This window comes from Bos mutus, chromosome 4 (assembly GCF_027580195.1).
Source record: "Bos mutus isolate GX-2022 chromosome 4, NWIPB_WYAK_1.1, whole genome shotgun sequence".
Classification (NCBI taxonomy): domain Eukaryota; kingdom Metazoa; phylum Chordata; class Mammalia; order Artiodactyla; family Bovidae; genus Bos; species Bos mutus.
Genome location: NC_091620.1, coordinates 11,049,460 through 11,066,680, shown reverse-complemented (window position 1 = coordinate 11,066,680; position 17,221 = coordinate 11,049,460). Strand labels below are relative to the sequence as shown.

The 17,221-nt window shown below is 39.2% G+C and overlaps 1 protein-coding gene across 8 annotated transcripts in view; it reads right to left on the bottom strand.

Moving 5' to 3' along the window:
- Positions 1–1,902: 1,902 nt before the first annotated feature.
- CALD1 (caldesmon 1) overlaps positions 1,903–17,221 on the bottom strand; it is a 231,591-nt gene continuing 216,272 nt past the window's right edge. For 7 of the 8 annotated variants that reach the window (XM_070369035.1, XM_070369036.1, XM_070369037.1 and 4 more), the window contains 6 exons: positions 16,369–16,412; positions 16,185–16,263; positions 13,643–13,780; positions 13,042–13,137; positions 6,734–6,814; positions 1,903–4,279 (listed from right to left, as the gene is read on the bottom strand). In XM_070369035.1, coding sequence (XP_070225136.1) covers positions 4,271–4,279; positions 6,734–6,814; positions 13,042–13,137; positions 13,643–13,780; positions 16,185–16,263; positions 16,369–16,412 — 447 coding nt within the window. In that variant the 3' untranslated portion in view covers positions 1,903–4,270. The remainder of the gene's footprint in view (positions 4,280–6,733; positions 6,815–13,041; positions 13,138–13,642; positions 13,781–16,184; positions 16,264–16,368; positions 16,413–17,221) is intronic. The other variant, XM_070369039.1, reaches the window with a different exon arrangement.

Sequence of the window (17,221 nt, the reverse complement as noted above, 5' to 3'; positions counted from 1 at the left end):
AGTTGGACAAGACTGAAGCAACTTAGTAGGCACATGCACTTCGTAATACTAAAATAATTCAATTCACTTGGAAAATGATTCCAGATTTCTGTATGCACCAAAACCATGAGCTTAAAATATGAAAGCAAAATTAATATATTCACAAGTAGAAATAGACAACTCCATAATAATAGAGGGGGATTTTCACATTCCTTTTTCAGTCATAGCTAGAAGAAAGGAACAAAACATTAGTAAGGATATAGAATGTTTGGACAACATGATTAATAAGCTTAAACACAAATAGACACAGCACTCAAATCAAGACCTTATTAGGCCATCTCCTTATTCTGTGGAAGATGTGTTTAGGATCATGAGATCTTATCCATCTTTCTACTTGGAACACACATGCAAGCAAGAGTAGAAAAAACTCCCTAATACAGACCTGTTTCTACATCACACACAAGACCGTAACATCTTTGAGCTCAAACCCTGAATATGCACATTGTAGGACTAACTTTGACCCATCCCTAATCCTATCAGTTTGGTACTAGTACTACAGGCTGTATGCTTTTCATTGCTTAATTTTGTGATAGACTTTGATGATAAGTATCTTATTGTCTAAACTTAGAGTCCTTATGAGGATGGAAATGTCAAAAGTACTAATGTTTTTAAGGTACAGTAGTTTGCTAACTCTTTATCAGTCTTATGAACAGGGCTGAGGGGACTGTTCAGAGCCTCTGGACTCACAATTTAAAACCTTTATGAGGGGACTTCCCTGGTAGTGCAGTGGTTAAGAACCCACCTTCCAATGCTGGGGACACAGGTTCAATCCCTGGTGGGGGAAACTAAGATCCCATATACCATGATGGGAACTGAGCCCGCGTGTGCTAGAGTCCCTGCTCTGCAATGAGAGGCCTGAATGCCACAACTGCAGAAAGTTCGCACACAGCAATGAAGACCCAGCACAGTCAAAATAATACAAGTAAATAAATAAAACCTTTGTAAGACGAGCCTCAGATTTCAAGTAGTGCTACTTAAATATATAAAACTGCTATGAAAAAATACCTTTGGATTTAAATATAATCACTAGTGTCTTGCAAATAGTATTTTATAGACAAATAGTATATATTGAAAGTGAAAGTGAAGTCGCTCAGTCGTGTCCGACTCTTTTCGACTCCGTGGACTGTAGCCTACCAGGCTTCTCCGTCCATGGGATTCTCCAGGCAAGAATACTGGAGTGGGTTACCATTTCCTTCTCCAGGGGATCTTCCCGACCCATGGATCGATCCCGGGTCTTCCTCATTGGAGGTAGATGCTTTAACCTCTGAGCCGCCAGGGAAGCCCCCTGCAGAAGGCAATGGCACCCAATTCCAGTACTCTTGCCTGGAAAATCCTATGGACAGAGGAGCCTGGTGGGCTGTAGTCCATGGGGTCGCTGAGGGTCGGACCTGACTGAGCGACTTGACTTTCACTTTTCACTTTCATGCATTGGAGAAGGAAATGGCAACCCACTCCAGTGTTCTTGCCTGGAGAATCCCAGGGACGGGGGAGCCTGATGGGCTGCCGTCTATGGGGTCGCACAGAGTCGGACACGACTGAAGTGACTTAGCAGTATAGCAGTATATATTAAATGGATATTTCTACTATAAAAGACACTGCCTTTTAGAAAACAATACTGCCACCGCAGGAGCAAGAGCAATGACTTGTGACAACATGGGGAATGAGAGGAGGAGAAAGGAACATTTGATAATTTTTTTTTAAGAAAAAGTTTTTAATCCCTCTTTTCAAACTTTCCATATATGTTTGATCAGTTGTCCCAGTCAGAGCGATTCTTAATGTTCTGTTGAAAAACTGCTTGTAATAAGAAGTATCTAATAATATGAAATAGCTTTCTTCCTTAAAAAATGAATCCAAGACTCAATCTGAAATACACATTTTGCTATGCCATCATCTTTATTACATCAGACAGAACTCTTGTAATCAATATAGTACATAAAACAAGTGAGGCAAAGACATTTGGAGGAATTCCATTTATTGTGGATGCATTTTCACAATATATATTTATTGCAGCGATCAATTATCAGTGAAAAATATTGTGTTTATAAAATTTTCAGGAATGGCAGATTCACAGAACATGCTAGTCACCTTGCAGGTTTATCTCTTAAAAAGATAACAAAGAGAATTGTAATGAAACAAGTAAACGAGGAGTTTCTTTTTCAAAAAATTAAATTCAAACCAAACAAAAATCTACCCTAAAAGTTATTCCATCCAAATACTGGAATAAAAGTCAGGATCAATCGATATATTCTCTTCTTAACTTTAGACTTTCTAGAAAAAAATATATAACAGTGATCAGGAGAAGCTCTTATTCAAAAGTACAACAAAGAAACTTTATCTCGATATAGGCCATAATTCAAACTTTGATCCATTTCACTCCAGTCGTGGGAGTCAGTGCTAACTCAGACACTGCACGTGAATTCTAGTTCATCTTATCATAGACTCATGTCTACTCTGTCATGGGTGGGTGACTTGTGCAATATTGCTGGCTTTACTTTCTTTGGCCTAGGTGTGCTAAAAGCTAGAGGAGTCAACAACTCTATATTGATTTTCGAGGAAAAGAGCCTCTGGAAGGCGCTAGTCACTCCTCATGCCAGCCCTACCCTGGCAAGCTCCCCCAGGGAACATTGTGGATTAGAAAAGGGTCATTTGGGAGGCTCCCTCATTGTGGTAGGAATTGATACTAAGATAACTTTGGTAAGTCATGAGGTATAGGTTTATAGAACTACACTATACGTATAGCTCTATGCTAGAACATATTGCCAAGACACTGGAGTACTCTTATTTATTGTGAAGAATAGATGAATGCATATGAGCTAAAAGAAGATCTGATATCTGGATTGTGTGTGTACAAATGATGAGTTGACAGACTCTTGGGGAAAAAGGTAAAACTAATGAAAATTACATATATATTTTTTGAAAGCTCAGCACATTATCAACTTATGGCAAGTACCAATGACTAATAAAGGTAGAAAAGTTTAACTAAAAAGATGTTAAAGATGTAAGTAGGTCATGACTCCTAAATAGTGGCTTTTGCTTACTTTTCTGCTTCCAGAGATTAGTCAAAGTTGGTCTTAGTACACTTATTTATGGAATTCTAAGCTGTACAATTTTGTCACTAAGATTCTTGTCTTTAATTTTCAGAGAAGGAAGAGAACTCAGATAGCATTTAAGCCAATCTATTGTGAACTTGATTCTTAAGAGTGAAGTTCTGAGCAAGCTTTAAGTTTGGTAGATTTGGTACAATTCACACTGGACTTCAAGATTGCTCTTAATTATAAACTAAGTACTATGTTTTATAGAAAATGTCAATGCATTTTGACACTTTGAATCTCTCTTATAGGTTATCCAGCATTGGAAACATATCGATACCTATTCTGCCATGTTGCTATTGGCAAATATGAAATATTAATATAATATTGTGATTTTTAGTTTTTAAAAAGCAGTGATATTGGCTAGTTACAGGGACATACTGCTAAATATAATAGCCTAGCACATAAAAAAGCTTTCTACCATTAGTGTGTTTGTGTACATGTATGCACATACATACATGATCAGGGTCATCTAAAATGTGGTTTACTATCACTACCAAAGAAATCCACAAAGCAACCAACCTAAAGAAATCAGTACCACTGTCAGCTAACATCATAACCCAATTTAGATATTCATCAACATGAAAAAAGTAATACCTTAACCGTACATCTTTCTATTTTGAAGAGAAACATTGCAGTATCTCAAATCTGAAGTGGGTTACTTTCACAAAGTGTTATAATTGCCTATAAGATAATTTCTTCCATGCTTTATTCTAAAGTGCAGAAATGACATGACTTCTGTTTTGTTTTTAAACCACTAGGTTTCATTTTTCTGGATACTGCACATTCCTCAGGCAATTTCCAACTCGGATCTCCTTTTGTTGACTTTCAATGTGGCTGGTATCACTGTTCAGACACAGAGTTAGGATGATCAGTAGAAAAGTCTCTATTTCACAGCATGGGTTTCTTTAGAAACAGGCTCCTGTGCAAAGGCAGTACTTTTACCATGAACATTTCTAGACTGTGATTATTAAATATAGTGATAATATACATGGGTTTACTGGGATAATGAAAAACAAAACAAAAGGAAATGAACCCAATTTAGTAAATCAACATAAATATAAAACAGAGCAAATTAGCCCTCTTCAACTGAGCTGGTCCAGCATCTTGAGCGGCTACTTTGGGTTCTTTCTTGAACTGTCTCAAACCTGCTAAGAGAAGAAAGCTTTAAATAGGCAGGCCATGGTGTTTCAGCTAGACATTTTGTGTCAGATTAAAAAAAAAGAATCATAATATGGCAGGAATAAATGTTTATGAAAGGGAGGATTATTGTTGGCATTTCATTTAAATATGCTCCTGTTCTTTCAGTCTATCCTTTCCTCTGTTGTTTTTTTCACTTTCCTCTTTTTTTCTTCTTTATATTCCCTTTTTCATATCTTGATCTGGAGCCTTGCTCATGGCATTCAGGGTCAAAGAGGTTTGTTGTTTTTTTTTTAACTACTATAAGGGCCAGGACTCTATGATATGCATCCCAAGATAGGCATGCATGACTGAATGGCTTAGTCTAGGCCACATCAAGGCATGATGGTAAAGCGGACTAGGCTTATCTTCAGTTCTCTCCGGTTTTTCATTTCCTACTTCCTATTCATACACCCCTACCCTAGAAACATGTCTGATCCATGGTCTCATTGTACACCATTTCTTTTCTTCTGCTAGCTGATAAAAGTCTTTGCTGAAGTATTCATGAATGTTGAGTTGTTGTGAATCCGCAATTTCAAATAGATAGTTTCATTTCAAAGGAATTACTGCATGACATGACACTAGTGAGTTTGACATTTTGGCCCAAAGGAGCTGTCTACTTTGCTACCTCATAAACTCAGCTCTGGGACTGCTGGTTATGTTATTATTATTACTGTAGAAAGAGTTTCATGGTATAGATCAAAGAGGAGGGGCTGGTATGTGTGAAGTCTTACCCTTTATCACAATGTTGCACAATTTCAGGGAGTACCGTTTGTGTTGTATTGTATGTGAGTGGTGCTGTCTGAGTCTGACCATCCCAGACCGTATCTTTACTTTCTAGAACACTGCCTCAGAGGAATGCTGTCCAGAGGGGATCTATTAAACTTGTGATGATGGCCTATGGACAGCTATCTCCTACTCAGAAAGGAGACTATATAAACATTTGGACTGTCATTTATGAAAGATCTTTCCTAGAAGGGTCATAATGGCTTAGGCCAACAAAACTTCTTCTTCTTTTTTTTTTAATGAACAACTGAAAAATGACTCCTTTCCCTTCCACCAGGAGAAAACTGTATAAGAAACTCAGAATGTTATATTTTCTATTGAGTATGCAATTCTCATAAAAACCCCATCATGTATAATAGTTAAGAATGCAGGCTCAGATCTGACTGCCTGAGTTTAATCCAGGCTTTGCTCCTTGTTTGCTGTGTGACTTTGAGAAAGTTACTTAACTCTCTGTGCCTCATTTTCCTCAGATCTAAATGGGGCTAATAATAATAATGGTGACTGAAAAATAAAATAAATAATGGTGACTGGAGGGTCAAATAAGATAAGGTAGGTTGAGAAGGTAGAACAGTTTCTTGTATATAGTGTATGTTCATTACATGTTAGCGATTTGTAATGGTGATAATTATTACTGATACTTTTAATATATTTAGCGATTATTTAGAAAGCTTATTTAAAAGTCATTTAAGTAGAGAGGCTGGCCCAGTGGATTTTATGACAAGAATGTAACAACTGAGAACTAATAGAGAAGATGGAATAACACACTCAGACTTAACAGCCCAGACTTTAGCACACAGAAGTAGGAAAGAGGAAGCAATTCTTTCCCTTTTGTGAATTGCAGTGATTCTTCAGATGCTTTTGAGATGTTCTTCAGTCCTAAGTTGCTTAAAAAGTGCTTCTGTGTATGGAGTTCTACCCTGGCCATAAGCAGACTAGTCTAATTTTACTAACTGTTACTCCCTGATTTTTCTTTTTTCAATTTTCTCTCTACCAAAAGAGAAGACTGGAATTATTACTTGAAATAAAATGCTACAACAAGGGGTCCTGTTTTTAGTTTATGCATCATTTAGGTATTGTCCAGAGTCCCCTTTATGAAGAATAAGCAGAAGAAGAAAAAAAAGACAAATCCAAACATCCTTAGCCACTAGTTTTCATAGGGTAGCAAATTTTGCTAACTTTTGAATGTTATTTTAATTTTTTGTCATATCAGCCTTGAGTCCTAGGCTGCTGGCAATGCGACCCCTTAGAATGGCTCCAGAAAGCAGCTTTAAAACTACCCTGTAGGGAGAGAGAAGTTTCTTCCCTGGGCAATCTGAAAATTCTGATCTTCAAACCTGGACTTAGAATATCTTAGAAAGAGTTTCATGGTATAGATCAACACCCCTTTCACTACGATGTTTCTGGAAAGTCTGGGAACCATCTCACGGATCTGGACTATTTACCTCGTGTAACTGACAAACCTACCACGCTGAAGGCTCCATGACACTGCCCTTCACTGTACCATATACAGGTCTTTAGAAACTGATGGTTACTCAGGCAAGACTGTGGATCAGTGCTATTTCTCATTTGACCCTGGGACCTCACACTGCAGGATACAGTAGGAAATGAACCCATGAAAAACAAATCTCCCAGTAGATTACCTTAGTGGGGGAAGTGACCTTGTCCACAGATTGCTTTTCCCAGAGGTTCCTCTTGCCAGATACATCTCCTGGCCTCAAATCCTAATGAACAGAAAGCAGAAAAATTAATATGTGGCTCTTTGTATGTTCTGGCCAGGTCTAAATAAATCACATGTTGTTTATTTGTGTAACACACTTTATCCGAGTGATGTGAAATGGTTTGAATCAAAAGGATTGCTAACCATTGTTTGATTTTATATAGACCCTGACCTATGTTGTGACACGAGAATGGGCTCAAACTATCCAGCACTGAGGTCCCGTTATTCACTGAGGACTTACTGTTTATTGACCTGTAAAATTGGAATATAAGCATATTTAAAATGAGATAGCCTATTTTTAACTTTCTATGTCCTTAGAAGTGAATAGCACATAGGTTTTAAATAATTTTTGGTATGAAAGTGAAAGTTGCTCAGTCGTGTCCGACTCTTTGCGACCCCATGGAGTCCATGGAATTCTCTAGGCCAGAATACTGGAGTGGGAATCCCAGGGACAGGGGAGCCTGGTGGGCTTCCGTCTACGGGGTCACACAGAGTCGGACACGACTGAAGCGACTTAGCAGCAGCAGCCTTTCCCTTCTCCAGGGGATCTTCCCAACCCAGAGATCGAACCCAGGTCTCCCGCAGTGCAGGTGGATTCTTTACCAGCTGAGCCACAAGAGAAGTCAACAATACTGGAGTGGGTAGCCCATCCCTTCTCCAGGGGATCTTCCTGACCCAGGAACCGAACCAGGGTCTCCTGTATTGCAGGTGGATTCTTTATCTACTGAGCTATCAGGGAAGCCCAATTTTTTGGCATACTCCAACATAAAATAAAAAGTTTAAAAATTAAAAAATACCTAAAATAAATAAATAATTTTCAGGGGATTGGATAAACACTTCATCCCTTGCCAATTAGCTTTCTTTTTGGCCTCACGGCCCCCAGCCCTTAAGACTAATGCATATCAGCTGGACTTCCAATGGCCAACCCTGCATCTCTTCGCCTGAGGACTTCCTCAGGCTACAGGTGCCCACTTTGCCCACCCAGGGGGCAACCTGGATGTTCAGAGTCATCCCTAAGAGCAGTCTTCAATCACTCATCCATGAGATTTGGTGAGAGACTATTTCTTAGACTCGCTCACGCCTCAGGTAGGGTAACTAGAAGCATGTGTTTTGTGATGGCTTCTAGGTTTTTCCCAGTGGGGTTACGTTTAAAAGCTCACGTAGTGAGTTGCTTAATAAACATTCTTAATTGGCTGTTTTCTTTTCCCGCCTCACTTCCTATAGTGTTTTCTTCACGTCCCAAGTACACTACTTGCACAGGAACCACTATTTTAGGGCAGCCCAATCTAGGACACTTTTGTAATTACACTTTTCTCAGACTAAAATAATTTTATGTTTTCTGAGAAGCAAGTGGTAATTCAGAAGTGTATCAGGAGAAGCCAGCCCCATGAAAGTAAACATTTACTACAAACTGTACCCATAAGAGAAACTGACAGGTTGATGACATATGCAAGAACCCGTGAAAATCTTGGGAAGAAAACACTAAAATACGATAACAGCTATATATCTTGGATTTTTTATTTACTACCTCATAATGAATTTGGCTTAGACAAGGATCCAAATTTCTGTTTCCATTTACTTTTCTTCTAACATTTGCTTATATTAGTCCTTGGCAAAGGCAGTTTCTGGAAAATAAATGTGTTTTACTGAAATAGTAATGTTTATTTTGGCAAACCCTTTTCTCATTAGAAGGCAAAGCTAACAGCAATTGCATTTATCCATGGACACTAGTCTAAGCGGACATATGTTTTTTCATAGATAACTATTGAGATTGTAATGTTGAAGATGCACTGGTTAATAGTATCATGTGAAGCAGTTCAGATTTACCTTAATCTTATTATTAATAAATTTCTGGATTTTCACTGTGATGTGGATTCCTGATATTCTGTTAGAGAGTTACACCTATTTAACTTGGAACCAGTAAGCAACAAATCAGGTTGTTTTTGAAAAGTTCCACTGTATATTTCCATGTAGGCAGAAGCTGCCAAATTGTCTGGAAGACTGTTTAAAAAATTTGGAGACTATAATCAGGAACATGCTAATGGTAGCTCTGGAAAGTGGCTATTACTACTTTATTTATTTGATTTATATAAGACAAATACTTTTTTTTTTAATGTGAATACTCTTCTACTGAGGAAAATGAATTGTATCTCCCTTAAATCCTGCCTATGAATCTTTTGAGGTCACTTAAAGAGTTTAGAGAGTCCATTTAAAGAAAATATTAACATCCAAGTAGCAAACTGGCATTTTAAATCAAATGGGAAATATAAATGAAATTACCTGACTGGACTACTACATTTTAGAGAAAGACCCACTCCAGAAGAACAGGGAAAAATGAAGGCAGGAAAGCAGACTTCCAGTCAACCAGAGATCAAAGAATGAAGAAGAGAATTCAGCTGAGAAGGACAAAGTTGGTATTTTTTTTTAAACAAAAAGAAAGATAAATTAGCATTTTAATTGCTGTATATAACATGTAGTTTAGACACAAAGAACAGACAAACCAGGTACAACAGACATATTCAGAATTTTACACAGTGACACTGAAGTCCTGTAAATTCTACCCACAAATAGCAATAGATGTCCCAGCAAAGAATAAGGTATAGATCAGTGTTTAAATAAGTTACTGATTTTTAGAAACCCCAAGTAATATTGATTTGACAAGCTTCTGAGCACTTTTAATTACATGAAAATTAATTCATAGCTAGCAGCAGAGGATGGTTTTTATCTTAGGTGAAGTTTAGAACTGAACACGAATCTCTTTTCCTTCTTCTTGAGGTTTCACTGGGTGAGCACTATTTTGGTAAGAAAACTTATCTCTGATTTTTCCTTAATGGCCACGTGCCACACATCTGGAAACACAACCCTGGCTTTCCCCTCCACGCACATATGCCAAGGAATAGAAACCAAGGGCTAAGAATAAATCGCTTATGGCCCCCAATTAGAAGGGTGGCTTTGGGAGCCTCCTCTCTACTGTTGTCCTTAGGCAATCTTCTGACATCCTGAGCTCAGCGTTGGCCTGACCAGAATCCCCAGGCTGTCAAACTCACATGCCTTTCATGAAGAGACAGGTTAGAAACACAAAAGCCGAAAGTGGCTGGTGGAAGAAAATTTTAAATTTTGAAAAAGAGGGAATTGACAAATTAAAGAGTGCATACCTCCACACCTCAAAAATGTGTTTGAATTATAATTTTAAAAGGGAAAATAAAGCATGATGGCCTGGTCTACACAGATCTTAGCTGCAGGCCACCAGAGTGAAAAACCCTGGATAAGACCTAAACAGCCTTTCTTGACCTGACTTTCTAAGCCGCCTTCCTGGATTTAACCTTTTGTCTGATAAGTTTCATGTACTCATATCTACAGGACCCTTCCGGCTCTTCCCAGTAGTTTGGACATTTTCATTTCCTTTCTGTTGAATCCTTATTGTCTGTGGTTCACAATCCTGCCTTGTTGAACTCCAAGTTATTTCTTTTCCTGAATGACATGTTGCTGGTCTACTACACTTGGAATGTGCACAAAGCTCAAAGTTGCTTATTAAGAATACTCAAGCTGGCCTTTTATCTATAACATCAATTATGTATCATTATCTTTCGACCTGGCCTTTATCAAGGAAGCCACACTAGTCTACAAAATCCAATGGGACATGGGGAAAAAGAGATCATTCTGATGTATACTAATTGCCACCTTCTTCTTTCCTTTTCTTCTCTACACAGTATTATAGTAGTTGCCAACCTTTTTGGCATGACGGACCCGTTTCAAGGAAGACAATTTTTCCGTCGACCAGGGGTAGGGGAGAATAGTTTCAAGATGATTCAAATGTGTTACATTTATTGTGTACTTTATTTCTATTATTATATTACACTGTGAAATATAATGAAATAATTATACAATTCAGCAAAATGCAGAATCAGGCGGTAATGCAAGTGATGGAAAACAGCTGTAAATAAAGATGAACCTTCACTTGCTCTCCTGCCACTCACCTCCTGCTGTGTGTGACTCAGTTCCTAACAGGCCACAGACCACTACTGGTCTGTAGTCTGGGGGTTGGGGACCCTGCCCTAGTAGACAGTCTAGCAAATTACTTATTAAATATTAGATAAAGCAGGCAATGATTTTGTAATTTCCCTGTAATGCCTGTTTGTCCTGCCATTTTTAGGAGGTCATCAATAATTCCCAGAAAATGGGGATTTTTGTGGAAACCTTGACTCAGCTATACCTATTGTAATACTAACTGAATTGAATCTTTTTAACACTCCCATTAGGATGAAATAGATGATAGGCTTATCAGTTAAAGTGTTGATAAAAGAGTATGGGTCAGGTCCTTGACCAAATATATGAGTATAATCTGGGACTGAAATGAAACAAGGTTGCAAATACATGTAAAAAACTGACCACCTCCTTTAGCAACGTGCCATATTCATCCAAGAAGAAAGAAGAAAAACATACACCTCTTTCTTCTTATCTTGCTATCCTGAGAAGTCTTAAATGGGTCCACAAACTTGCTGAACTTGTATTATATGCAATGTTTTAGGGGAGAGGGTCCTTAGATTTCATTAGGTTTTCAAAGGGATAATTCAATAAGGTTGATAAACACTGGTCTCGAACCATAAAACTTTATATTACCTGCCATTAAAAAATAATTTCCATTCTTTATATCACCTTGGGTGCTAGGGAAACTTGAGGCACTAAAGATCACATACCTTGAGGGTATCATCCCTTGCCTTGTGTGTGCTAAGTCACTTCAGTCATGTCTGACTCTTTTTGACCCCGTGGACTGTAGCCTGCCAGATTCCTGTCCATGGGATTTCCAGGCAAGAATACTGGAGTGGGTTGCCATGCCTCCTTCAGGGAATCTTCCCGAGCCAGGGATTGAACCTGTGTCTCTTAAGTCTCCTACATTGGTAGGCGGGTTCTTCACCACTAGGGCCACCCAGAAAGCCCTACTATCTCCTTTTATAGGCCTCCTTTCGTATATCTGAGGACTTCCCTGATGGCCCAGAGGGCAAGGAAATCTGCCAGCAATGCAGGAGACACAGGAGATGTGGGTTCGATCCCTGAGTCAGGAATATCCTCTGGAGGAGGAAATGGCAACCTACTCCAGTATTCTTGCTGGAAAAATCCCATGGACAGAGTAGTCTCAGGGGCTACAGTCCACAGTCACAAAGAATCTATATCTATTGGGAGCAGGAAAAAGATTTCTTTTCAATAGTTGTAAACTAGGTTCACATTAGTTTTATATCTCTGTGAGGCCTTTAGGTAAAGAATCTCAGGCTGAATATTAATTGATTATAAGGAATTGTACCCAAGAAGAGTACGGAAATATTTCCATTTTTTCTTTTTTCAGTTGGAAAGGTGATAAACTCTAGTGACTTTGGAGATTAAACATGGAGCCAATGGGTGCAATTAAATGCTCAATGGTGCAGAGACCTAGGGTTTGGGAAGCTTTTCTTCTGCCTCTGGAATGGGGTAGTTGTGACAGCAGAGTCTTTTGCTACCTTGGGCACCAACAAAGCTATAAAAGCCAACTGAACAGAGAAAGCTCACCAGTGGACAGTAGGGAGCTTCATAAGTCTTTTGATTATAATGATAAATGCAAGGCAACTACCATATACATTCACTGAAAAGGTTAAGAGAATATTTTTAGTAAGAAAGCCATGCTTAATAAGAAGATTTTAAATTTCCAAAAATAACATTCATAACCAGTTTTTATAGTTTCTAGTCTTACTGTTGTTTTGTTTTAAATGGCTTTTCTTTGGAGGTGTTGACAAGGAAATTACAGCAATTATTTCAACAACTACCTAATCACTGTATTTTTGTGTTAAGTTACAGAAATTAGGCAAATTAGAAAATGTGAGTTCGATAGCCAGCATAACATTCTAAGTCTAGGGGTGCTCTTGACACAGAAATGGCCGAGATCATTTGACATTTTCAAATTCCTAGCTTAACTCATAGAATAGAAACTAAACACGCAGATAGTTAAGAGGGCAAATCTGAACTGCCTCCGCGATCCAGGAGGAGAGGTGATGACCGTTCCGTTCTACCTTCTGGGTAAATGACAGTGCAGCTGCTCGGGACTGCTCTCTCTCATCTGAGCCCCTCCTTGTTTGTTACTCAGCAGTCGCAGCCAAGAACAGGGGCCCTGTTTTTCCCAGACAAAACTCCCAACAGCCTGTTTTCTTCAGTTGCTGGAAGCTGAGCTATCAAAGACATTCAGAAAAACCTGGAGCTACTTACAGAAGGCTTGGGAGCAGGCGACTTGCTTCCCTCGGGCGTTTTGGTTAGCCATTCGTTGATGCGGCTGGAGACCCCCACCTTCAAGCCGGCGGTTTCCTGTAAAGGTCAAGCATCCAATGTTAAAGGGGAAAAAAAAACTACCTGGAAATTCAAAGCAACCTCAAAATACTATTCAGTATTATTTCATACAGCACCAATCAATTGCTGATCATTATACGGACTATTTTAAGGAAAATGAACCTTGAACTTGATATTGAAAGCGTATGATATCTGGTTTTCTTCCCCCTGCACTTCCCCTCCCCTGCCAATCCCAAGGTTAGTGATGAACTCCGGGCATTGTATTTAGAGGCCTCTGGCCAGGGCATAGTATACAACCTCAGTATACAATCACATACCATAGTATATGAACCTCAGGAACACACTCTTTCTGAGCTTGCTTTTGTGGTCATTGCAAAAGAAAGTAAGAATTATACTTTCTTCACTGCTTTTGTAATTAACTATGTAATTCCTAAAAGAAAAAAAAAGGGAAAAAAAAGGCGGGGGGGCGGGGGCGGGTGGCGGATCCAACCTCCAGAATGAAAAGACAGCAACCCTTGCTCACCTTGTTTGGTGTGCCCGAAGCAGAGGGGGATGAGAACACATTGCCTTTCTCCCACATGCTCTTGATGTTTCGGACACCTTCGGCAGGAACAGGAAGGTCCGAGGCTGCTGGCTTTGTAGGTTTTGCAGCTTTTGTTCCCTGAAGTATGTGAATTATTTTTAGGATTGGTGCTGATAAGTTTGTTCTCATAAAACTATAGTAAGCCTGTCTGCCTCAACGTTATCACTCAACAAATTCATTGGGTAAACACCTTCACCAAAAGTGACTCATAATTTCCATACATTTTGATAACATCTCTATTTCCAAATAAACCATTATATCTACTTCAGAGGATCTTTTCAAATTGAAATATGCTTTTCATTAGCATCTCCCCCCGCCACTTATTGTTATAGTGATATGCTACTTCATTTCTTCAACAGACACTTCTTGAGTGCCTGCTGTGTGCCAGGCACTGTGTTAGGCTCTGGGGACATGGTGGCACTCAAGAGTCTGCTCTGTAAGCCCCACTGGACTGACATTAGTAGGACAGATGGTAACTAGTTATTCAGTATTATTTCACCTTGCAATAAGTACTATGAAAGATGAGTGTGGAGCTGAAAGCATGCCAAGAGACCACAGAACAGGACAGTGGTACTTAGTTTAGGGGGCTTCCCAGGTGGCTCAAGTGGTAAAGAATCCACCTGCGCTGCAGGAGATGCAGGAAACATGGGTTTGATCCCAGGGTTGGTCAGATGCCCTGGAGGAGGGCACAGCAACACACTCCTGTATTCTTGCCAGAAAAATCCCATGAACAGGGGAGTCTGGCAGGCTACAGTCCAAAGGGTTGGAAAGAGTCAGACAAGACTGTGCAACTGAGCACGCACTTAGCTGCTGCTGCTAAGTCGCTTCAGTCGTGTCCGACTCTGTGCGACCCCAGAGACGGCAGCCCACCAGACTCCCCTGTCCCTGGGATTCTCCAGGCAAGAACACTGGAGTGGGTTGCCATTTCCTTCTCCAATGCATGAAAGTGAAAAGTGAAGTCGCTCAGTTGTGTCCGACTCTAGCAACCCCACGGACTGCAGCCCACCAGGCTCCTCCGTCCACGGGATTTTCCAGGCAAAAGTACTGGAGTGGGGTGCCATTGCCTTCTCCGACACACTTAGTTAAGGGGGGCAAAAGTAGGCCACTTTGCGGACGAGACATTTAAACCCAGATCTAATGGAAGACTTCAAAGAGGTTGGTGAAGGAAAGCACAAACACCGTTTCATGCAGAGCTAACAGTATATGCCAAGAAACAAAGATAGGGATGTGCCAAAACATCGAGAAAGACTGAGAGACCACTGCATGGAGAATATACTGGAAGGAGGAATGAACGGGTGTAAAAAAGAAAGATGTGCATCCAAGATACTTTTCCAGCAGTAGTGATGCACACACCCTAAATCATGCAGTTTCTCTCCTGGTCCTGCTTTGGGGCCTGTGGCATGTGTCACCAAGGTGGGCAGCCAGGGTGAGTGGCCCCACTGCTGGACTACGTAAAGGCTGAAGCCATAGTCTTGGCTTCATTAACCCTGTTAGAGTTATGACCAATTCAACCACAGAAAAAAACTATTTGCAATTTGTCTTATTTGTCTTATATTTTAGTGGCCATTTAATCTTCTGAAAATCTCCTCGTGAATGTTAGGACTTGATTATTCACTTGGTAAACCATCCAGAACGCTTTCTTATTCCCTCTCATCATTACAAACTATTTTATAGGCATCTCCACTCTGCAGTACAAAGGGCAGGATCTAATCAAATTGAACTGATCCAGTTACATCATAGCAGACAACTGAAACGAAAGTCTACACAAAGGAGGAAAAAAAATCAGTATTGCATCCTGATCAATGGCACCCTACCCTCTTAGTGCTTTGGTACTTGGAAATGTACATTATTTCCAAATTGAGTAGAACTCCTAGGTCAACTGGCAGTGGGGAAAGAAAGCTGGATTAGACAGAGGCATAAAACTATGATCCTTCAAATATAAAACAATCAATTTGAAATTGACTATTAAATTCCAGCTGGCTATCATCTTTATATTAATTTATACTACTAATTTATTTGATAATAAAAGTTCTTATAGACAAAGAAGGACTAGTCATGGTTGTAAAGGACCTGTTTAAACTATATATGGGAACACCTTTTATAAGGAATTAAGAATATTGAAGATATACTTGTGAACATATAAATAATACAGTTAAGTAACAAATTCATTAAAAAAAATTACACCTTCATTAAAGAACACTCAGGTGGAAAGTAGTAAATAATTTATTTAAAACTTTTCTATAATTTATCTTTACTATTGCTTTCTCTATAACTAGTTCAAAATAATAAAGCATCATTAACATTCTAACACTACTGGACTTGATTATTGTCCTAAGTGTTTCTCTGATTGTTTATACAATCAGAGTTGATTTCTGTTTGACCATAACACTGAGGCTACAGTCTGTGGGTTCGCATAGAGTCAGACACGACAGAGTGACTAACACTTTCACTTCAGTTTCCTAACATCGAGGACGTCTCTCACCTCAATTGCACTGGTGTATTGCTCCAGTCTGCTGTCAATCTTGGAGACTACTGCTGCTTGATGAGTTGATTTGACACCACTGTTAAGTAAATAAACACACACAGACATGCATAAAAATATGAGAGAATTTTCCCATTACATCAAATGGTTGATGATTCTCAATTCAACAATCAACCATATTTACCTTTTCTGCACAGACTTATTCAAAAATTCTGCTCGCTCTTCTATCTAGGAATAGGAAAAAAAATAAAACCAGTTAATATTTTCAGCTTATAAAGAGGGTTTCTCAGTCCATACTATTATTTTTCCTGAACCTGGGGAATAAAAGCACCAAAGAGTGTCAAAGAGTAAGAGGGTGCTGTGCACAGCACCTCTGCTAGGGAGGAAAATGACACATTAGGTATTTGATAATGAGGTTTGTGATACTGGGAGATGAAGGTAGGATTGGCAGAAGACAGAGAAATATGAAGTTCTGGAAACAAAGACTAGATAGAATGGAATAAAAATGCCTCTGAAAAAACATAAATCAACAGCAAAACAATCACATTTCAAGACTAACTTTTTTTGCTTTTGCTTTCTGACATACTTTAAATTTTTTTCATTTTTTATTGAGGTATAAATGATATAACATTAGTTTTAGGTATACAGCATAATGATTTGATATTTGTATATATAAGAATGATAACCAGGAACTGTGATCTGTTCACTTACTGCTTAGCCTGGTTTCCTAATTTTGATAGCTATTACTGAACTTAATTTGCCCTGAATGTAGAAGACCGATATGGGGCTGAGTGAAACTGGGGCACAGCTCACCAGGAATGGCTGAGGCTTCTCATGAAAACCCTAGTAGTCCAAGTGGGAAATAAGGAAATAAGCCCAGAGAAACTCCTATGAGTATACTGATGGATAGTTTGCCAAGTTGCTTCAGTCGTGTCCAACTCTGTGCGACCCCATGGACTGCAGCCTACCAGGCTTCTCCGTCCATGGGATTCTCCAGGCAAGAACACTAGAGTGGGTTGCCATTTCCTTCTCCAATG